The 24,273-nt window shown below is 45.6% G+C and overlaps 1 protein-coding gene across 9 annotated transcripts in view; it reads right to left on the bottom strand.

Annotated features, from left to right (window-relative positions):
- LOC124150038 (rho guanine nucleotide exchange factor 7-like) overlaps positions 1 to 24,273 on the bottom strand; it is a 105,223-nt gene that overhangs the window by 31,198 nt on the left and 49,752 nt on the right. For 6 of the 9 annotated variants that reach the window (XM_048402319.1, XM_048402315.1, XM_048402317.1 and 3 more), the window contains 11 exons: positions 22,682 to 22,776; positions 19,688 to 19,783; positions 10,553 to 10,675; positions 9,459 to 9,597; positions 8,767 to 8,826; positions 7,923 to 8,003; positions 4,234 to 4,383; positions 3,651 to 3,729; positions 2,642 to 2,769; positions 1,864 to 2,098; positions 130 to 174 (listed from right to left, as the gene is read on the bottom strand). In XM_048402319.1, coding sequence (XP_048258276.1) covers positions 130 to 174; positions 1,864 to 2,098; positions 2,642 to 2,769; positions 3,651 to 3,729; positions 4,234 to 4,383; positions 7,923 to 8,003; positions 8,767 to 8,826; positions 9,459 to 9,597; positions 10,553 to 10,675; positions 19,688 to 19,783; positions 22,682 to 22,776 — 1,231 coding nt within the window. The remainder of the gene's footprint in view (positions 1 to 129; positions 175 to 1,863; positions 2,099 to 2,641; positions 2,770 to 3,650; positions 3,730 to 4,233; positions 4,384 to 7,922; positions 8,004 to 8,766; positions 8,827 to 9,458; positions 9,598 to 10,552; positions 10,676 to 19,687; positions 19,784 to 22,681; positions 22,777 to 24,273) is intronic. The other 3 variants (XM_048402318.1, XM_048402314.1, XM_048402316.1) reach the window with 1 other exon arrangement.

The following is a 24,273-nucleotide window of genomic DNA, read 5'->3' as shown; positions in this document are numbered from 1 at the left end:
GAAAAAAATTATTCATCAAGTGAAACACGAAATATAACAATTGAAAAAATACAAATATAATTCTGATATTGACAACAGAAATGAATGACTTAACAATCTAGACACAACAAGAACCAGCTAGTGACTAACATCTATGCCAAGCGTCATCGTAATCGTCACCAGAACCGGTCCGCACTTAGCAAAAAAAGTCACATCATGAAATTATTTAACAAATATCAACAGATGAATTATCATTACAGTTTGTTAATTCTTGAAACATTGAAATAAAAAATGTGTGTTTCCTGACTACACATTGTAAGCTTCTTACAGCAACAATCTTATATTAATCATATGCAAATATATTCATGTTGACTTAACAGTTGCATGATCAGAAGTGATCCATTACGTGTAAAGCTATCCTTAAAAATGTGTCCAATTTGTATAATTATATAACATATATAACTGATATTAGGATGACTTGAAACAAATAATACTAATTATATTTTCAATATTCAGAAAGATACAATGATCAAGAGTGAGTGAGTTGGGTTTAACGCCGCTTTTAACAGTATTCCAGTTATATCGCGGCGCGTCAGCTTAATGTGGGAGGAAAGCTCGAAGTGATGCAGGTCTCAGACGTTTACAACTTCGGTGAAACCCACGTGCACGGGTATGGTGCTGACAAACCTAGAAACATAATCGGGGCGAACCGGGATTCGAACCGACGATCATAGGTTTCTGGTGTGCCCAAGGGACACAACTCTGCACAGCGAATTGCGGCGCCGTAGACGACTACGCCCCCCGTGCCCCCCAATAATCAAGAAACATCTTTTACAAGAAACACATCATGCATGTTTAAAAACAATGAAGTGACCATTTGGTATGAGAGAAATGTAAGTTTTTGTCAAAATAGTGATAACACAATCAACCCCCGATTCATCAAGTCACTTCTTACGACCACAATAAGTTGCTAGGGACCTATCCTTACTCAGGATCCCCACAAGGAGGCCAGCATCAGTTGCTAAGGACCTATCCTAACCCAGGATCCCCACAAGGAGGCCAGCATCAGTTGCTAGGGACATATCCTAACCCAGGATCCCCACAAGGAGGCCAGCATCAGTTGCTAGGGACATATCCTAACTCAGGATCCCCACAAGGAGGCCAGCATCAGTTGCTAGTGACCTATCCTAACCCAGGATCCCCACAAGGAGGCCAGCATCAGTTGCTAGGGACATATCCTAACCCAGGATCCCCACAAGGAGGCCAGCATCAGTTGCTAGGGACATATCCTAACCCAGGATCCCCACAAGGAGGCCAGCATCAGTTGCTAGGGACATATCCTAACTCAGGATCCCCACAAGGAGGCCAGCATCAGTTGCTAGGGACATATCCTAACTCAGGATCCCCACAAGGAGGCCAGCATCAGTTGCTAGGGACCTATCCTAACCCAGGATCCCCACAAGGAGGCCAGCATCAGTTGCTAGGGACCTATCCTAACCCAGGATCCCCACAAGGAGGCCAGCATCAGTTGCTAGGGATGTATCCTAACTCAGGATCCCCACAAGGAGGCCAGCATCAGTTGCTAGGGGCCTATCCTAACCCTGGATCCTAACAAGGAGGCCAGCATCAGTTGCTGGGGGCCTATCCTAACCCCGGATCCTGACCAGGAGACCAGCCTCAGTTGCTAGGGACCTATCTGACCCCGGATCCTGACCAAGAGACCAGCATCAGTTGCTAGGTGCCTATACTAACCCAGGATCCCCACAAGGAGACCAGCATCAGTTGCTAGGGACTACCTAATCTGGAATCTCCATGGGCATTCCCCTCTCTTTCAAACTTGGGGCCCTATGAATCCCAACAGCGAGATACTAATGACAGTCTCACCTGGTTTCCTCTTGGCTGTAGACTTGCGGTTAGCCTTGGGGCTCTTGAGTGCCTCGTCCCGGCACATGAGGGCGGGGCGGAGTGGGGGGGAGGGGCGGAGACAGGACATGCTCCAGGTCTTGTGGACTGGCTTGTGGTGAGGGGGGGAGTGGTGGACATGGGACTGCATCACCTGCGCCGTCTTGGCCTGGGTCTTCACCGTGCTAATGCTGGGCTGAGATGTGGAGATCGAGATCTGGAACAGCCAGGTGTCAGTGAGATAATATAGAGTGTGTCTCAGTCTGTTTGTTAGTTGTTTTATGTTAGCCTACATATTTTGCAGCTGTATCACTGTGGGTTGAAAACTATCAAATCTGGACTATGATATTATGAGCAATGACCCAGGCTGTTTGGATAATCCAGTTTAGTCATAGTGCTTGTGAAGGAGGTGTGTGTGTGTGTGTGTGTGTGTGTGTGTGTGTGTGTGTGTGTGTGTGTGTGTGTGTGTGTGTGTGTGTGTGTGTGTGTGTGTGTGTGTGTGTGTGTGTGTGAGTGTCTGTCTGTGAGTGTCTGTCTGTGTGTGTCTGTGTGTGTCTGTGAGTGTCCCCGGGGGGAGGGGGATCCTCTGTAAGCTGTGTTGGTATGTCTGAGAGTGGGGTTTTCGGTTTTAGAGGTATGGGTGGGTCACCTGTACGTCCTGTCTGTGTGTCGGTGAGTGGGGTTTTGCGGGCGAGCGAGGAGGGTCATGTTTAAGTTGTGTGTGTGTAAGAGTGTGGAGTTCGGGGGTAGGGTGGCTCACCTGTAAGCTCTGTGGTTTGGTGGAAGAGGAATGATACGTCTGGTTGACCTGCTGTCGGAGAGTGTCCAGCCACGGCCCCACCTCCACCTTGGTGCCGCATGTCACCACCATCTTCTCTATCATGTTACCTGCAACATGTCACAGTGTCGCCATAGCTCAAAGAGGAAGGTCCAACACAGGGAGAAATATTTACCACTACTGACACTTTACTTGTGGATGAATATGTTCATTCTTACACAGTGAAACCTGTTGAAATATAATGATATATCACCTCTCCCACCTTACCCAATAATTTCTCACCCAACTCATCTCACACCATCCCAACCTTTTCACCCCAGCCATCTCATCAGCACCATCATCCATCTCACCCAACCCATCGCATCACCACCACCATCCATCTCACCCAACCCATCGCATCACCACCATCCATCACCACCATCCATCTCACCCCACCCATCTCATCACCACCATCCATCTCACCCCACCAATCCCATCGCCACCATCCATCTCACCCCACCAATCCCATCGCCACCATCCATCTCACCCCACCCATCGCATCACCACCATCCATCTCACCCCACATCTCACCCCACCCATCCCGTCACCACCATCCATCTCACCCCACCCATCTCAAGAAACCCAATCTGGCCAACATCATGCACCCACCCCACCCCTCCCACCTCACCTATTTCACTAATCTGTCCACCCCAGATATTCACCTCAACCATTGCCCTATACAATCCCAGCCCCCATCTCACCAAACCAATCTCACCCATGCCCCCTCCCCCCCTCCCACAGCCATTTCATCCCACCTATCTCACCTAATGTACTCACCTCACCTCACCCACCCATCTTATCCCACTCATCTCACCAGAACCCATCTCACTACAGTTAGACAAAACACATCTTGTAGAAGGTCAGTCTGTCCTCAATATGAGAGATATCTTCCACATGCATAAAAGAACAATCAGGACTGTTTAACACATCTGTAAGCTTCATGCATAGTTACCGGAGATCTCGAAACCGTTAGGGTAGGCCTCCAGGTCCTCACACCGGTTGACGGTCATCCCGCTCAGAGGCAGCTTGCCCTGCAGGGGAGACAACCACAGTCAACACTCCAACAACAAGAAGTTCTAAAAAATATCAATTGCACAAAAAACATACTTTTCCTTTTCTTAGGGGCGGTCGGGTAGCCTAGTGGTTAAAGCGTTTGCTCGTCACGCCGAAGACCCGGGTTCGATTCCCGACATGGGTACAATGTGTGAAGCCCATTTAAGGTGTCCCCCGCCGTGATATCGCTGGAATATTGCTAAAAGCGGCATTAAACCATACTCACTCACTCACTCCTTTTCTTAAGGATGATAAAAATATCTTTTCATTCAGTACTTCACAAAACTATTTTGAGTTTCAAATAAGAAACAACTTAAATCTGCATTTGTTATTTGCTATAATTATGATTGTATCATTAAATTGTGAAAATTTCACTGAATTTGTCTATAATATATTCCCAGGTAGAACAAGGGGAAAGGGCAATCATGTTCAACACCAGTAAGACAAGTGAGCTCTAATTCGTGACAGATAGTCTGCATTACCTCGTACTGGTAGCCGCTGAGCCTCGGGCTCATGGACAACATGAGCAACACGTTGGGGAACAGGACAAATATCCGGTCGTGCTTCTCCCCGGTCTGCTTGTGGAGCTTCACCTGTGACAGATGGACCACCTCCCCAAGACTGGCTATGGACTGAAACACAGACATGGTAGTTGTAGAAACATGGCCAAAAAAGGGAATACATACATGAAACAGGAGGCTAAGGTCACAGAATGTTCCAATGTCAGGAGGCCATGATTACAAGAAGCTCCAGAGGCTACAATTTCAAGAAGCTCCAGAGGCTACGATTACAAGAAGCTCCAGAGGCTACGATTACAAGAAGCTCCAGAGGCTACGATTACAAGAAGCTCCAGAGGCTACGATTACAAGAAGCTCCAGAGGCTACGGTCACAAGATGCTCCAACCTTGGGAGGCTATGATTACAGGAGGCAAAGATCACAGTAGGATCCAAATTCAGGAGGCTCCGACCTCAGGAGGCTAAGATTGAAAGAAGCTCTGAATTTGAGAAGCTCAGATCACAAGAGGCTCCAAACTCAGGAGGCTAAGATTACAAGAAGCTCTGAATTTGAGAGGCTAAGAACACAATAGACTCCAAATTCAGGAGGTTCTAACTTGAAAAGGCTCTGACCTCAGAAGGCTAAGATCACTGGAGCTTCCCATCTGAGTAGTTCACACTTCAGAGGCTCACACTACAGGCTCTTACATCAGCAGGTCATGTTCCTAGGAGGCTCGGAACTCAGGAGTCATATGTCAGCAGACTTTGACGCCAGAAGCTCGAACCTCTCTCAACATGATAAGTGAACACGCATGCAGTTTGCAGACAGCCTAACTTTGATGCTCTCCAGGCTCTCACCTCTTCTTCCCAGCCAGCTATAGTGCTGGTCACAATCTCAAGGCTCTCACCTCTCCCTCCCAGCCAGCTATAGTGCTGGTCACAATCTCAAGGCTCTCACCTCTCCCTCCCAGCCAGCTATTGTGCTGGTCACAATCTCCCTCCCAGCCAGCTATAGTGCTGGTCACAATCTCCAGGCTCTCACCTCTCCCTCCCAGCCAGCTATAGTGCTGGTCACAATCTCAAGGCTCTCACCTCTCCCTCCCAGCCAGCTATAGTGCTGGTCACAATCTCCAGGCTCTCACCTCTCCCTCCCAGCCAGCTATAGTGCTGGTCACAATCTCCAGGCTCTCACCTCTCCCTCCCAGCCAGCTATAGTGCTGGTCACAATCTCCAGGCTCTCACCTCTCCCTCCCAGCCAGCTATTGTGCTGGTCACAATCTCCCTCCCAGCCAGCTATTGTGCTGGTCACAATCTCCCTCCCAGCCAGCTATAGTGCTGGTCACAATCTCAAGGCTCTCACCTCTCCCTCCCAGCCAGCTATATGGCTGGTCACAATCTCCCTCCCAGCCAGCTATAGTGCTGGTCACAATCTCCAGGCTCTCACCTCTCCCTCCCAGCCAGCTATTGTGCTGGTCACAATCTCCCTCCCAGCCAGCTATTGTGCTGGTCACAATCTCCCTCCCAGCCAGCTATAGTGCTGGTCACAATCTCAAGGCTCTCACCTCTCCCTCCCAGCCAGCTATAGTGCTGGTCACAATCTCCCTCCCAGCCAGCTATAGTACTGGTCACAATCTCAAGGCTCTCACCTCTCCCTCCCAGCCAGCTATAGTGCTGGTCACAATCTCAAGGCTCTCACCTCTCCCTCCCAGCCAGCTATTGTGCTGGTCACAATCTCCCTCCCAGCCAGCTATAGTGCTGGTCACAATCTCAAGGCTCTCACCTCTCCCTCCCAGCCAGCTATAGTGCTGGTCACAATCTCAAGGCTCTCACCTCTCCCTCCCAGCCAGCTATAGTGCTGGTCACAATCTCAAGGCTCTCACCTTTCCCTCCCAGCCAGCTATTGTGCTGGTCAAAATCTCCAGGCTCTCACCTCTCCCTCCCAGCCAGCTATTGTGCTGGTCACAATCTCAAGGCTCTCACCTCTCCCTCCCAGCCAGCTATAGTGCTGGTCACAATCTCAAGGCTCTCACCTCTCCCTCCCAGCCAGCTATAGTGCTGGTCACAATCTCCAGGCTCTCACCTCTCCCTCCCAGCCAGCTATTGTGCTGTTCACAATCTCCAGGCTCTCACCTTTCCCTCCCAGCCAGCTATTGTGCTGGTCACAATCTCCAGGCTCTCACCTCTCCCTCCCAGCCAGCTATTGTGCTGTTCACAATCTCCAGGCTCTCACCTCTCCCTCCCAGCCAGCTATTGTGCTGGTCAAAATCTCCAGGCTCTCACCTCTCCCTCCCAGCCAGCTATAGTGCTGGTCACAATCTCCAGGCTCTCACCTCTCCCTCCCAGCCAGCTATTGTGCTGGTCACAATCTCAAGGCTCTCACCTCTCCCTCCCAGCCAGCCATAGTGCTGGTCACAATCTCAAGGCTCTCACCTCTCCCTCCCAGCCAGCTATAGTGCTGGTCACAATCTCAAGGCTCTCACCTCTCCCTCCCAGCCAGCTATAGTGCTGGTCACAATCTCAAGTCTCTCACCTCTCCCTCCCAGCCAGCTATTGTGCTGGTCACAATCTCCAGGCTCTCACCTCTCCCTCCCAGCCAGCTATAGTGCTGGTCACAATCTCAAGGCTCTCACCTCTCCCTCCCAGCCAGCTATAGTGCTGGTCACAATCTCCCTCCCAGCCAGCTATAGTGCTGGTCACAATCTCCCTCCCAGCCAGCTATAGTGCTGGTCACAATCTCCAGGCTCTCACCTCTGCCTCCCAGCCAGCTATAGTGCTGGTCACAATCTCAAGGCTCTCACCTCTCCCTCCCAGCCAGCTATAGTGCTGGTCACAATCTCCAGGCTCTCACCTTTCCCTCCCAGCCAGCTATTGTGCTGGTCACAATCTCCCTCCCAGCCAGCTATAGTGCTGGTCACAATCTCCCTCCCAGCCAGCTATAGTGCTGGTCACAATCTCCCTCCCAGCCAGCTATAGTGCTGGTCACAATCTCCCTCCCAGCCAGCTATAGTGCTGGTCACAATCTCAATGCTCTCACCTCTCTCTCCCTCCCAGCCAGCTATAGTGCTGGTCACAATCTCAAGGCTCTCACCTCTCCCTCCCAGCCAGCTATTGTGCTGGTCACAATCTCAAGGCTCTCACCTCTCCCTCCCAGCCAGCTATAGTGCTGGTCACAATCTCAAGGCTCTCACCTCTCTCTCCCTCCCAGCCAGCTATAGTGCTGGTCACAATCTCAAGGCTCTCACCTCTCCCTCCCAGCCAGCTATAGTGCTGGTCACAATCTCCAGGCTCTCACCTCTCCCTCCCAGCCAGCTATTGTGCTGGTCACAATCTCCCTCCCAGCCAGCTATAGTGCTGGTCACAATCTCAAGGCTCTCACCTCTCCCTCCCAGCCAGCTATAGTGCTGGTCACAATCTCCAGGCTCTCACCTCTCCCTCCCAGCCAGCTATAGTGCTGGTCACAATCTCAAGGCTCTCACCTCTCCCTCCCAGCCAGCTATAGTGCTGGTCACAATCTCCAGGCTCTCACCTCTCCCTCCCAGCCAGCTATAGTGCTGGTCACAATCTCCAGGCTCTCACCTCTCCCTCCCAGCCAGCTATAGTGCTGGTCACAATCTCCAGGCTCTCACCTCTCCCTCCCAGCCAGCTATAGTGCTGGTCACAATCTCAAGTCTCTCACCTCTCCCTCCCAGCCAGCTATCGTGCTGGTCACAATCTCAAGCTCCATTTCCTTCAGCTTACGCACTTCCAAACACGAATTCTGAAATGTGACAGCAGCATACAGTCATCAAGGAACAAGGTTACAACACTGGTAGGACTGCTGATAGGTTCAGGTGATTTATTATAATAGAATGAAGATATGATCAGCTGAATAACCGAGAATGCTCAAAGTTATCTATTTGATATAGAAGATAAAAGAACACCAGATAAACACCTGAATTGTTTGTTTGTTGTTTAATGCCGCACTCGGCAACATTCCGCTATATCACGGAGCTCTGTAAATAGTCCAGTCTGGACCTGACAATCCAATGATTGACATCATGAGCATGGATCCACGCAATGTGGATACGATGACATGCATCAACCAAGTCAACGAGCCTCACCACCCAATCCCGATTACTGCTCAAAAGAAGTTAAAGAACACCCAATTCTTTCATATTACAAAAGTTAAAATGTCATGGAATCAGGTGTTATACCGGTGAAGATCCGGGGTAGAATAGGTCTGCAGTAGCCAGTGCTTGCTGTAAAAGGCAACTATGTTTGTCGTAAAAGGCGACCAACGGGATTGGGTGGTCAGGCTTGCCGACTTTGTTGATGGATGTCATTAATCCCAATTGCGTCGATCGATGCTCATATCAATCACTGGATTATCTGGTCCAGACTCGACTCTTTACAGACCACCATCATATAGCTGGAATATTGTTGAGGGCGACGTTAAACAACAAACAAACAAAAGATGTGAAGGGAACTAATCGGTCGAGGTATCTTCTCAAGAGACATTATTTAACAGCCCTGTGACTTACAGCTATATCTCTATACACTGCTATGGCCCTTTGCGTGTCTCCGCGATCTGGATGGCTTTCCTAAAACGAATAAATATTCATTTATAATTAATAATAAAAACATGCTACACACATAGCTAAACAGACTTTCAGCTTTAATGTTCAAAACAGAGGATTCACTTTCAGATACACAAGTATGAACTGATATCTGATCCCCGACAAGCCCATCTACCTTTAATTAGTGATGTGTATAGCAAACTGAGAAATCTCACTCAGTGTCAAGTGTCACTGACAATTGGCTGTACGTAATCAGTGGCGAATCAACACAATCGAGGCGAATCAACACAATCGCGGCGAATCTACACAATCGGCGGAGAAGGATCAACCTTGTTAAACTTAAATAAATGTTATGAAGTGTTATCAGTTGAATGCTATGAAGTGATCACTGCTGATTCAAGTCAATGCTGCAATTACGTGTATTGGTTTTTGTTTTACACAAGATGGCGGACATTTCCGAGCGAAAACGTATATAACGAACAACGGATATAATGAACTGATTTCTCCGGTCCCTTGTAGTTCATTATATCCATGTGTTACTGTACAATAAATACATGTTGGTATACTCTTTACGTAAGTATTTAAGCATTGATATGTGCAAGGTTTCCAGTTTAACAATGTCCGGACAGACAAGGTTTGACAGTATAAAGGTGTACCTCAATGTGCCTCTCCAGCTCCTTCAGCAGACTGGGGTATCGGTCGAGTCGAGTGAAGGGCTTGGACAGGTTGGTGGTGAGAGTCATGGCCCCTGGGGGTGTGGCACCCACACTCTCCATGAATCTACTCAGGTCCTCCCTGAAACACAATCAATCACATATAGCTGTCACTCAGCTGTCACTCAGCTGTCAATGCCTGAGTACATAGCACACCTGTCACTCAGCTGTCAATGCCTGATGTACCCGCAGCCTACTTCCTGCTTTGTGGTTGGCTGTTTCTTTTAAACTTTTACATTAATAAATACCACTTTTTTATCGATAACAACTTCTATATTCTTTGAAACAACGTTAGTCTCTCTCAAATACCCTAAGAATAGGTTATACCCAAAGAATATGTTAAAAAAGGAGTCCAACTCAAGTCTAGAATGATTGGGCAAGTTGTCCATTTGGATTAAAAAAAATTCATTTTGTATATATGTATTTTTAAATAAGATAACTTTAGTTCTGGGTCTAAATGTCAGTCCATAACGATGTTTCAGGGCTTCTATTTGCCCCTTCTCTGGTGAATATTGAGTAAACACAGTGAGTTAATATTTCTGTATAAATACAACCTGATATGTTCACACAAGGTAGGATAAGGCTAAAAAAAATAATAATCTTGGTTCTCAGGTTCTCAGGCACCGCCCGCATTATCATAAAGTCTGTCGCACGTTGCAATATCATTTCCATTTTAAATTTTAAAAAATAAATCCTAATACTTAAAAACAATGCGATCCCAATATAGCATGCAGTTACTTCCCTTTACATGTACATCTCATGTTATGGTCATGGTGGCAATAGGAGTTTGAATGCTTGTTCATGTAGTGAAGCCCTTTCCCAGGTTGATAGCACACAACTGTTCATATGGTTACATACAGGTTTGTACAAGCAAAAAACCCAATGCCCACACACTCTATATTTTCAAAAGTCATTGCCTGAGAACCAATTCTTTTCTTTTAAGCCTTAATGCACAAAGATGACAATGTGATGAGAAAGCCAAAGGGAAGCAACTCTGCATAGCACATCTCGTAGCATGACTTCAGCTGCCTCGTCACCTGTGTATCTGCAGCACGGAGACGGCCTTGGGGTGGTTGCCGCAGTAGTCCATGTACAGCCGCTTCAGCTGCTCCGCGTGCTTCATGAACACGCCGCCGATACGGCGCTGCATCGGGGGCAGTCTGCAACAAGAACCCATTGTCTCAGTCTACATGGTCTACATTAGTTTGTTTGTTGTTTAGAAAGTGACTTGGTTGAAATGTGCCTCTGTTCACCCAGCAGGAATCCCGATATGCGCCCCAAGGCAGCTTGGATTGTATGAGGGAGTTGAGAATGGTAACTGGAATGCAAATGGATCCACTGGTCGGGGACAAACAAAACCGCATTTGAGCACCCCCCAAACCCCTCAATCCAAGTCCTATCACCCCACCCCCCCCCCCCCACCCCCCCCCCCCCCCCCCCCCCCCCCCCCCCCCCCCACCCCCCCCACAATCCAGCCCTAAGCGCCCCCCCCCCCCCCCCCCCCCCCCTTCCCCTAAACCCCTCAATCCAGCCCTAACGGCCCCCCCGACTACACCCCAAACCCCTCAAGCCAGCCCTATTCCTCCTCCACCCCACAGTGGTACCTCCCTCTGAACACTCTTCTCTAACCCATTGAGAAATGAGTAAAATGGAGTAAGACTATGTTAGTGAATCATAATTCGAGATATGACTTTAACAGTGGCGCCAATCAAGAAGGGGACAATGAGATGGATGAGTTGACGCTCCCTTCACTACCAGCAGCCCGGACCCTGAAACTTACGTACACCATGAACTCTAGTGTTGCGTCCTGACCAGGTAATAATCTCTCAAAAGATGATGGTTGGTTTTCGAAAATTCACTTTTTCTGTTGACTTGAACCCCGGATAATTTCCGCAGGTCCCCAAAAGGTTTGACACTAGGTTCAACTGTATTTCCTCCGCGACCCCCTCAATCCAGCCCTCCCCCTCCCCTGTGGGACCCTCCTCTCACTCTACACCAACCCACATATTCCCTTCCCTGACCCCCTCGATCCAGTCCCCACCAACCCCCCCCTACCCCACCTCCCCTGTGGGACCCTCCTCTCACTCTACACCAACCCACATATTCCCTTCCCTGACCCCCTTGATCCAGAATCAAGACATGATGACAGAATCTAAACATTTTTCACATAAAATGACAAAAGGGGCTTTGGACACGAATATTACTATTTGAACAAAACACAAAACCTATGTGATGGAACAAGTTTTAAGCACCTAAAAAAATCAAACTTGCTTTTGCTATGTCTAATCATATTCCCTCTATAACAAATCATTTCCTTTCTTTCGTAACACACCACTACCCATGCACCCATACCCACATCACCAAACTTCGTACCAGTAGACCCCCCACCCCACTCCACCCTTACCCCCACCATAACCTGGACCTCAACCTAGACTAACATCTAGCCTCTGAAATGAATATATTTAACGGAAAAAAACAATTGTTAAATTATAGTTATAAAACATAATAAAAAGGAGCCCAGAGACTTTCTTCATTTCAGCAGCAACCTAGCCTTACCAAACATTATAGACTTGCACGGGCCATATTGGATATATTTGTTTCAGGGTCTGTATGACAGACTAACCCCAATCTCACTCCTCTCCCCGTTTCAAATCAACATTCCCCTTGTCCTGCTCCCCCCCCCCCCCCCCCCCTCAGTCTACAGGGGCACCCCACAGAGCACTTACTGATGTGCACATGTGTGTGTGTGTGTTTGATGCAGAGGAGAGGGGGGTGTAGATCAGTCACAGACAGTTCTGTGTGCATGTGTACGTGTTGTGTGTCAACATGCAGGAGTATACTTGTCTAAGCAAACACAAGAGATTTCTTTCACCAATTAACAGGCACAATTTCCAAATACTGTATTCGACGTAATAAGCGCCCAGGGCGCTCTCAAACTTAAAAATAGGGGGCTCTTATTAGAATATGATTTTGGTGAGCATATATGCAGACAGTTACTTCACATACTTGTCCAAAGCAAATTCTACATGCCGTATTTGACATAATAAGCGCTCTCAAAAATAGGGGGCTCTTATTAGAATATTATGTTGGTGAAAAAAAAACAGAGTTGAAAGATCGTAAATTTCTTGGATTGTGCTGAAAGCTTGAAATGACACCAAAGAAAGGTCTGTGCGTATTATATACAAAAAGATATATTTTCCAGAACCTTAATTGCCCATAATTAACGGTGCATATAACACACGAGTGCGTGTTATACACGAATAAGTAAGTCTTGTGTAAATTGATCAATCAGAAGGGGTGTTAACTGGGATTGTTCACTAGCCAATATATTAGCTAATATCACCGTGGGCGCTTAATAGAGCGGGGCGCTTATTTCGTCAAATATGGTATTTTAAATGCTTGGCTTCCCCCAAATATACTGACACATGCTAGGCCTAGATCTCAATCTGCTGTCGTTGCATCCTCTGTGTCTATATATTGATGCATGACAGCTTCTAATGTACACCCTTTGCGAATATGCGGATTGACAACGTACGCACTCCAGTGTTTAAGTTCATAGCACCATAAATGCAAAACATATTGCAGTCAATTCTTAATAAGACCACTACGATGACCCCTCAAAGAGATTGCTCAAGTTGTTTCCAGAACTGTTTTCACATGTTTCAGCTAAAACCAAGAAAAAGCCAAAGTTTGGTAACTCTGTATCTATTATTTACATTTGCATAATAACTATAATCATATGCCCTCATAGAGAATATGACCCGAGTGTCTTTTGATATCAAATATATCAACATGAGTTGATAAAAGTGGAAAAATTCCGAGGCTTGCCGAGGATTTTATCAACGGGTGAGATTTTATTTATCATCCAACATCATTCTTTCAACTTTTTCCATTTGTAGACAGTAATTAGCAGTGTCTTCAGTGTAAAAAGTACTGCAAACAGCTTCAGTAGCAGAGCCATTAGTGATGTCCTTGATTGTGACGTCATGGTAACCAGTGACGTCACAATGGTCTGCAAAGCATTGTGATGTAATTTCATTGCAGCGATATCTACAGTGTAGATATCGCTTGATCTCATCCAAGCATATCTCCTGTGGGAGCCAGTTTTGGATGATAAATCTTGTTAATATACTGATGTACTTTGTACATAACTTAGAACTTGTATAATTATATGCCATGTGTTTCATCTGTTTGCATGCATGTATAAAATTAAGGTATAATCATTTGCCTTCTCATCATTGTGCCACATGAATGTCCTATTTTTGTCCTCGTCCCGAATGGGCATTTTTGTAGAATAAAAATTCTTCTTTAGTAGAAATATTTTTATTGAACTGATACATAACTTTATGTTGTAGACTCTACATTAGCCTACCAGACACACTGCAGGCCAAGTAGACTTGCACAAGTCACTAAAGCCTAGTTTACATGCACTATTTTATCCCAAGGTATTAAACCCCCTGTGGTAAATTTAAAAAACATGTTTATATGACGAAATGTACCTCTCAGGATGCATTTTGCCCCCTTAAGACCAGGCTTAAGGCAATATTTTGTATTCACAATCATATTTCTAGATTATACAAATAACAAGAACAAGCTGTCCCTATAAAAGACAGGCGTCCTCAGAAGTCGGCTTATCTAGACTTGCCTATTATAAGAATAGAATTACTATACACACAAGGACTTATTTGGTCTGTCTTACAGACCCTGATACAAATATATCAAATACAGCCAAAGCAAGTCTATAATGTTTGGCAAGTCTAGATTTCTGCAGTATCTGAAAATGAAGAGAGTCTCTGGGCTCCTTTTTATTAATTATTTTATGATAATTTAACAACTTTTTTTTCTGTACTATATGTTCATTTCAGAGACTAGATGTTAGTCTAGGACTTATTATTCTCAACTTCGTAGCAAGGCTACAGGCATGACAGGACAAGGTTCAGTTTGAAAGGGTTCCAGCACCTAGGCCTTGAGGCCCCTCTCACCATCTGGTTACTAACTGTGTGGGTCTGTTACCTATGTAATTGACCAGCACCACTTAAGGAAAGCTGATCTGATGTTTCCCCGACCTGTCATGTTTCCCCGACCTGTCATGTTTCCTCAACAAGGCCCCATCAGGTCCGAGGTCTGGGGAGGTCTGGCAGATAAACTTTCAAGTTATGGAAGCCCCAGTTACTGAAAATACACTGCTTCTCTCAGCAGCCATTAATTTCTCCTTAACCTGCTTTGTCTAGACCTCGGAGCCACATTGTAATGCTCCAGTGAAAGACAATCATATTTACCAGGGATAGACTCTAGCACTAGGTCGCTAGCCTGAGCCAGTTTTGATAGTATTAACCAACCTAAGGGCAAGTAAAATTTCAAAGTTTTGGGGATGTTCCTATATGTTGTCATTATCTAAGTTTGTAGTCCTGTGCCATGATGGATAGACAGATAGACAGATAGATAGATAGATAGATAGATAGATAGATAGATAGATAGATAGATAGATTTTTTTACAAACCTAGACAAGTTTAGATCAAACTTAACCATGTCTAGTTTTCTTGAAGAAAAGAAATTACAATTATTTAAAGGAAAATATTTCAAAGACGAAGTGTTATTCTGCCAGGCAAGTATACTTTCAAGGTTAAATTCTATATCTTTATATAGTAGTATATTGTAGTCTGGATCTACCAACTGGAAATACAGTGTACAAGATATTGCTGATAAATCTGAATTTGACAATTTTTAACTTTTTTTCCCCCAATAGTGCCTGCGTTAGTTCTTAGATAGATTTAATTATCTCAAAACAAATTAGCAACTTGCCTTTGCAATTTGTATCATTATTAATTACCGTATTCGACGTAATAAGCGCCCAGAGCGCTCTCAAAATTAGAAATAGGGGGCTCTTATTAGAATATTATTTTGGTAAAAAACAGAGTTGAAAGATAAATTTCGTGGTTTATGCTGACAGCCTGAAATGTTTATGTACGACAGATATATTTTTCTAGAATTTAATTGCCAATAATTAAGGGTGCATATAACACACGAGTGCGTATTGTACGCGAATAAATAAGTCTTGTGAACATTGATCAATCGGAAGTGGTGCTAATTGGGATTGTTCACTAGCCAATATATTAGCAAATACCGCCGTGGGCGCTTATTAGAGCGGGGCGCTTATTACGTCGAATACGGTAGTTTAATTAGTTATACTTGGTTTTTTCATTTACCATTTATCTAGTGAATGACTGAGACAAGGTTGTAGGTGTACTCTGGTTACATTATATCACCCTGTGAACAACAGTCTGGACATGGAAAACTAGACTGACATCTAGTCTCTGAAATGAACATATTTTACAGAAAAAACAGCTGTTAAATTACAGTTGTAAAATATAATCAAAAGGAGCCCAGGTAGAGATTGATTGATAATTACAAGGTCTGTCCTCGCTTGTGAATTTGTACAGACACTGATACTGCAGTAATCTAGACTTGCCAAACATTATAGACTTGCATGGGCTGTATTCGCTATATTTGTATCAGGGTCTGTATGACAGACTTATGGAAAACCAATGGTTGATGATCACGCATGCACAATCCAGTGTTCAACATTTATTTGATAGAAATCGGAAACTTCAAATATATTGGAATGTAATGGGAATTATGAGCTCCCTAAATTTGTTTGTTTGTTTGTTGTTTAACGCTGCACTCAGCAATATTCCAGCTATATGACGGCGGTCTGTAAGCAATCAAGTCTGGACCAGACAATCCAGTGACAACATGAGCATCGATCCACACAATTGGGATCGATGACATGCATCAACCAAGTCAACGAGCCTGACCACCCATCACGTTAGTCGCCTCTTACGACAAGCATGGGAGCTCCCTAAATGGAAGGACAGCATGTCATATTAACCTACAAGCTAATGACACAGTGCGACAAGCAATCTACTAAAGGTAGGCTCTTTTTATACAACCTAATTTATATATTTTTGCCGTAATTGTTGATTTTATTATCGCAAAAGCATCATGTTCAGATTAAAATCGAACGATAATGGCAAAATTGCAATAGTAGGAGCCTCTGTTCATATAATCCTGCAGATGTCAGCTGTGCATGTTTGAGGGTAGACAGACTCTCGCTACTACTACAGCGTGTGTGTATACTCCAGCAGGAGGTGCCCACATGGCCAAGGCAGGGCTACTGTGTGTGCTCAGGGCTACTGTGTGTACTCAGGCTAGTAAGTAGCTTCAGCCAAAGGTTTGGTTTGTGTGTTGTTTAACTCCACACTCAGCAATAGTCCAGCTATATGACGGCGGTCTGTAAATAATCGAGTCTTGACCTGACAATACAGTGATTGACATCATGAGCATCGATCCACGCAATTGGGATATGATGACATGCATCAACCAAGTCAGCGAGCCTGACCACATGATCCTGTTAGTCGCCTCTTACGACAAGCATAGTTGCTTTTATGGCAGGCATGGGTTGCTGAAGACCTATTCTACCCCGGATCTTCATGGGTGTCAAAGGGAGATGCTTGGTTGTGTAAGCCAATCTCAGCCAATCTCAACTGAAACCTGTTCTGGTCATTCCCACACACTTCACCCTTTCCCTCATCTTTCTTGTTCCATCCACATCCCCTTCGTCAACACCATCCCACATCTAATGAGTAACAGACGTCTCCATCCTTCACCTCTACCTTCAGCTAGACACCCAACCCCTACCAAAAAACACTCAACCCCAGGCCAGATAAAGCAGCAGTCAGCAGAGAGGCCTGAATCTCCGAGGTTGCTGGGGATCTATTCTATCCCTGAATTTACATGTGGGAGAAGTATGGTTGCTGGGGATCTACTCTATCCCTGAATTTACATGTAGGAGAAGCCTGGTTGCTGGGGATCTACTCTATCCCTGAATTTACGTGTGGGAGAAGCCTGGTTGCTGGGGATCTATTCTATTCATGTATTTACATGTTGGAGAAGCCTGGTTGCTGGGGATCTATTTTATCCCTGAATTTACATGTGGGAGAAGCCTGGTTGCTGGGGTTCTATTCTATCCCTGAATTTACATGTGGGAGAAGCCTGGTTGCTGTGATCTATTCCACCCCTGAATTTACATGTGTGAGAAGCCTGGTTGCTGTGATCTATTCTATTCATGTATTTACATGTTGGAGAAGCCTGGTTGCTGGGGATCTATTTTATCCCTGAATTTACATGTGGGAGAAGCCTGGTTGCTGTGATCTATTCTATCCCTGAATTTACATGTGTGAGAAGCCTGGTTGCTGTGATCTATTCGACCCCTGAATTTACATGTGGGGGAAGCATCGGTTGCCAGGTGAGTATTTCATATCTGAACCTCTACATAGGACAAGCATAGGTCGTAGGGAACTTATTCTTACCCAGATTTCCTACAGTGGACAAGCATATGTTGCTGGGGACCTAGTCTAACCCCAATATACCCACGGGGAACAAGAACAGGTTGCTGGGGACCTAGTCTAACCCCAATATACCCACGGGGAACAAGAACAGGTTGCTGGGGACCTAGTCTAACCCCAATATACCCACAGGGAACAAGAACAGGTTGCTGGGGACCTAGTCTAACCCCAATATACCCACGGGAAACAAGAACAGGTTGCTGGGGACCTAGTCTAACCCCAATATACCCACGGGGAACAAGAACAGGTTGCTGGGGACCTAGTCTAACCCCAATATACCCACGGGGAACAAGAACAGGTTGCTGGGGACCTAGTCTAACCCCAATATACCCTCGGGGAGCAAGAACAGGTTGCTGGGGACCTAGTCTAACCCCAATATACCCTCGGAGAACAAGAACAGGTTGCTGGGGACCTAGTCTAACCCCAATATACCCTCGGGGAACAAGAACAGGTTGCTTGGGACCTATTCTAACCCCAATATACCCATGGGGAACAAGAACATGTTGCTGGGGACCTATTCTAACCCCAATATACCCACGGGGAACAAGAACAGGTTGCTGGGGACCTATTCTAACCCCAATATACCCACGGGGAACAAGAACAGGTTGCTGGGGACCTAGTCTAACCCCAATATACCCACGGGGAACAAGAACAGGTTGCTGGGGACCTAGTCTAACCCCAATATACCCATGGGGAACAAGAACAGGTTGCTGGGGACCTAGTCTAACCCCAATATACCCACGGGGAACAAGAACAGGTTGCTGGGGACCTAGTCTAACCCCAATATACCCACGGGGAACAAGAACAGGTTGCTGGGGACCTATTCTAACCCCAATATACCCACGGGGAACAAGAACAGGTTGCTGGGGACCTATTCTAACCCCAATATACCCACGGGGAACAAGAACAGGTTGCTGGGGACCTAGTCTAACCCTGAACGCATGTACTGGGGAATGCACACAGGATTCTATTCAAGAGGGGAAATAATGGTACATGGTATTCAACAACAGCTGGCAGGCACCAGCTGTGAACTACAACGTCAGGAGGTGAGCGCTGGGACCAACAGAAGCTGGGAGTTGTGGCGGAGATAGCTGATCAGGTGTGTGGAGATATGTTCCTTGAAGACCTCAGTGCAGCAGAGAGTTGAGTATTTCTGTTTAAATGCATATGTTTTCTTATACACTATATTCTGTTTTCTGTGGATCAGATCAGATCAGATTTTTTTTTGGGGGGGGGGGGGTAGAGAGTTTGGAGACTCAAAGTTATTTACAGCTACAGCTGCAAAACCAAATATTTTTTAAGTTAAACTTGTGAGCCTAAATATTTTTTTTTAAAAACACCTTGTAAGAATGTAATATTTGTAGCAGACAATTATTCAGTTTTTTAATAGTGTGAAGTGTAAGTATTTTTTTCAAGGATTTTTGAATGTTGAATGTGCACAATCAAACAACACCTCAGTCAAACATCACAGTTAATTTATGGGGCAGAAGCCAAACACTTGGGAGGAAACAAATATATATATTACACACACACACACACACACACACACACACACACACACACACACACACACACACACACACACACACACACACACACACACACACACACACAAACACAAAGAACTAGCTCACTTTCCAAACAAATGCACCGACATGAGTATACTATATTTATGTTTCAGTTCATGCAATGAAAATACTATTAATTTGCCAATGAACTCGCACAGTATCAACATGCCCCAACACAGGTGTAGCTATGTAGACTCACTTTTCACATTCCTCCAGTGACGCAAGGAAGTTGTGTTGGAATGCAATCAGCTGCTCAATGTTCCCCACGAGCTGGCAGTACTCCACTGGCGTCAATCTGAAACACACAACGCTCACCATTAATCAGGTAATTGCACCCTATCTCTCTGCCCTGAAACAAATGAGCTTTAGATTGAAATGGACGAGATTAAGATTGAAATGGACGTGTACAGCTTGCAGCTCATGGAGGTGCTTAGGCATTCATTCCATGGCCTTCCATGGTGGGTGAGTGAGTGGGAGAATGAGAGAGAGTGAATGAGAGAATAAGCGAGTGAGTGTTAGAGTGAGTGAATAAGTGAGAGTAAGTGAAAGAGCAAGAGAGAGAATGAGTGAGTGAGAGTGAATAAAAAACGTGTGTGAGATTGAGTGTGTGAGTGAAACAGCATTAGAAATTGGCACTAGTCCTGTAGTCCTTGCCAAACTGCCCAATAGTTAAGGTATCATAAGGACTAGTAGAAATTTGCCATTTTTAAGGTTTTTGCTATATGTTATCATTATAATTACTAGTTGACTAGAAATGTTAGTTTCTGCTGCTGTGAAAGACGAGTGCGAGTAAGAGAGTCAGTGAGTAAGTGAGAGTAAGTGAATGAGCAAGAGAGAGAATGAGAGAGTGTGAGTGAAAGACAATGAGAATGAGAGAGAGTGAATAAGTGAGAGAGTGATAGAATGAGCGAGTATGTGAGTTGGGTTTAACGCTGCTTTTAACTGTATTCCAGTTAAATCAGTTGTGTCAGCTTCATGTGGGAGGAAAGCCCCGAAGTGATGCAGGTCTCAGACGTTTACCACTTTGGTAAAACCCACGAGCACGGGTATGGTGCTGACAAACCTAGAAACATAATCGTGGCGAACCAGGATTCGAACCCAAAATCATAGGTTTCTGGCGTGTCCAAGGGATGCAACTCTGCACAGCGAATCGCGGCGCTTAAGACGACTGGGCCACCTGTGCCCCCGATAAAATAATCGAGAGAGAGTTTGAAATCATATGCAATCAGCCATGTTGGATTAACAGGACTTGGCTGTAATTGTAAAATTGTTTAATTTAATGTTGAAGACTTTATTTTTAATTTTTACAAAAACCGAACTATTTCAAAAACCGTAGAACTTTGACTGTTATATGTCTATGTTAAAGTATGGGAGCACAGACAGAGTGAACACAAGCCATACACAGCAAAGACCCCAGCTGTTCATATCTTATCTCTTCACCTGGGAGAAAACACTGACAGCTTATCTCCGAACATTATCATAATCTCGTAGATATGCCAAACATTTCTTGTATCACTCAAGTTCATGATCTGACATGTTACATGAAGGGCCTATCAGGTACTGAGAAGCTTCATAATTACAGTTGATAATTCTCTACACAGCTGTATATAATGGGCTCTGGGAATAGCACTGTCTTGTAAGTCTTGCTGGTCTAATGGTACTGGCAATATGTATTCTTCCTCTTCTTAGAAATTTTGCGGTAGGATTCCTTGGAAAGATTTGTCCCTTCCCTGAAGATTGGTCCCATCACCAGGCAAATCTGGTTCCAATACTAGGAAGATCTGCCCTCTTTACCCTGGGATAGGTGGGCAAATCTTGAAGAGAAAGTGCCAAACATAGAATTGGTCATATCTCTTTGTCATATTCAGGGCTAGAAAATGGTCCCATCCCAAGGTAACTCCAGATAGAAATTGGTCCCAACCCAAGGTAACTCCAGATAGAAATTGGTCCCAACCCAAGGTAACTCCAGATAGAAATTGGTCCCATCCCAAGGTAACTCCAGATAGAAATTGGTCCCATCCCAAGGTAACTCCAGATAGAAATTGGTCCTAGCCCTAGGTAACTCCAGATAGAAATTGGTCCCAACCCAAGGTAACACTAGAGAGAAATTGGTCCCAACCCAAGATAACTCCAGAAAGAAATTGGTTCCAACCCAAAGAAAGATATATTCTATAAAAAAGTGTCCCCCATAGTTAAGATAACATTGTCTGTTTGCCTCCTAAACCTATCAGTATCAGTGTTAGTGCCACAGACTGACTAGAGGATGGGTCACAAGATGGCGCACATCAGGGAAGATAACTCCGAGACTTTTGTGCCTGTTCAGAGGATGGGGCTGAACAATGTTGCAGGACTCCAGGAGGACGCTGGAGTATGTGAGTCAGCTTAGTGTCTCCACCTACTCTCTCGCTGGTGTACTTACATGCCAGTGTTCTGCAGGGGCAGGATATTGGTCTGCAGGAGGATGCCGGAGCATGTGAGTCAGCTAAGTGTCTCCACCTACACTCTCACTGGTGTACTTACATGCCAGCGTTCTGCAGGGGCAGGATATTGGTCTGTAGGGGCAGGATAATGGTCTGCAGGAGGACGCCGGAGCATGTGAATCAGCTAAGTGTCTCCACTTACTCTCTCACTGGTGTACTTACATGCCAGCATTCTGCAGGGGCAGGATATAGGTCTACAGGGGCAGGATATTGCTCTGTAGGGGCAGGATATAGGTCTGCAGGAGTACGCTGGAGCATGTGAGTCAGCTAAGTGTCTCCACTTACTCTCTCACTGGTGTACTTACATGCCAGCATTCTGCAGGGGCAGGATATAGGTCTGCAGGGGCAGGATATTGGTCTGTAGGGGCAGGATATAGGTCTGCAGGAGTACGCTGGAGCATATGAATCAGCTAAGTGTCTCCACCTATTCTCTCACTGGTGTACTTACATGCCAGTGTTCTGCAGGGGCAGGATATAGGTCTGCAGGGGCAGGATATTGGTCTGTAGGGGCAGGATATAGGTCTGCAGGAGTACGCTGGAGCATATGAATCAGCTAAGTGTCTCCACCTATTCTCTCACTGGTGTACTTACATGCCAGTGTTCTGCAGGGGCAGGATATAGGTCTGCAGGGGCAGGATATTGGTCTGCAGGAGGACGCTGGAGTATGTGAGTCAGCTTAGTGTCTCCACCTACTCTCTCACTGGTGTACTTACATGCCAGCGTTCTGCAGGGGCAGGATATAGGTCTGCAGGATCTGCGACATCCCAGACACATGAGTCTTCTCCGTCTCAATGATGTTCTTCAGCACCTGAAACAAGCCACAGGAGGAAAATGAGTCAGCCACATGATGGCAGGTAACACAGGGGAGAGTCAGCCACATGACGGCAGGTAACACAGGGGAGAGTCAGCCACATGATGGCAGGTAACACAGGGGAGAGTCAGCCACATGATGGCAGGTAACACAGGGGAGATAACAACTTGAGGTGATGGGTGAGGTGAAATGGGGTTTAACGTCACGTCCAAGATTATTGCACTTATATAGCGACATGCACGTACGTGTGTGTGAGGCTGCTTGTACTAGTCCAGACTGATGCCGATTAATAGTGCTACCTCACTGAGATACCATGGCGCAGTTTAACATGAATACCCCACTCAGACAAGGTATACTGACTCCAGGCAGACCAGTCCTTGTTTTAGCCCCTTAATGCCGAGCGCCAGACAGGGTAACAACAAGTACCATCTTTTAACGTCTTTTGGTATGACGCGGCCGGGGTTCGAACCCTGGACCTTCCGCTCTCCGGGCGGACGCTCTACCACTAGACCACAGAGGCGGTCGATAACAACTTGAGAGTGACATGACTCACTTTCTTCCGTATTGAATAGGAAACACCATTTGTGAATGAATTTCTTTTTAGATTTTAGGTTAAACGATACAAATTATCATGAAATTTGTTATTTTTCTTTCACCCAATATACCAGAACACAAAAAATATTGCAATACATATTGTTTGGAAAGCGTATTGCAATATACCAGTCCTACCCACGTTTGTCACCACTCGCCCCTTTCCGTAACCTGCAAGAAGACTCGTCCCCCTATCGATGAATGTTACTTGCGAAAATACGACAAACCAATCAGAATGCACATATGATTTCAAGTTCTTCGTCAAAGAATCCCTCAGAAATAATTTTTGGTTTTACATATGTCTTGCATCTGAATATATACCCAAGAAACAGTTAAATGTGTTCAATCATACGGTATAATTCCGCATGGCCAGGTATGCTTTAAATTGCATCTGAAATATATATAATATATGGGGAAATATATGTGAACCAGTTGACAATTGTTTTAGGTATGCCCCTTTGCGCTAAGACGGAACCCGGTCGCAAAAATGGCCGTGAGAGGGACACGAGTCGCTTTTCAGCTTGTCCCGGAATAACACGAGTTGGTCATGAATGGTCCCCCGAAGAGTGAGTGAGTGAGTGAGTGGGTGAGTGAGTGAGTAGTGAGTGGGTGGGTGAGTGAGTAGTGAGTGAGTGAGTGAGTGAGTGAGTGAGTGAGTGAGTGAGTGAGTGAGTGAGTGAGAGAGTGAGTGAGTGAGTGAGTGTGAATGGGTGAGTGAGTAGTGAGTGAGTGAGTGAGTGGATGGGTGGGTGGGTGAGTGAGTGAGTGAGTGAGTGAGTGAGTGAGTGAGTGAGTGAGAGTGAGTGAGTGTGAATGGGTGAGTGAGTAGTGAGTGAGTGAGTGAGTGAGTGAGTGAGTGAGTGAGAGTGAGTGAGTGAGTGAGAGTGAGTGAGTGTGAATGGG

This window comes from Haliotis rufescens, unplaced genomic scaffold (genome assembly GCF_023055435.1).
Source record: "Haliotis rufescens isolate VD_foot unplaced genomic scaffold, xgHalRufe1.0.p SCAF_25, whole genome shotgun sequence".
In the NCBI taxonomy this organism is placed as follows: Eukaryota; Metazoa; Mollusca; class Gastropoda; order Lepetellida; family Haliotidae; genus Haliotis; species Haliotis rufescens.
This window is presented reverse-complemented; position numbering and strand designations above follow the sequence as displayed.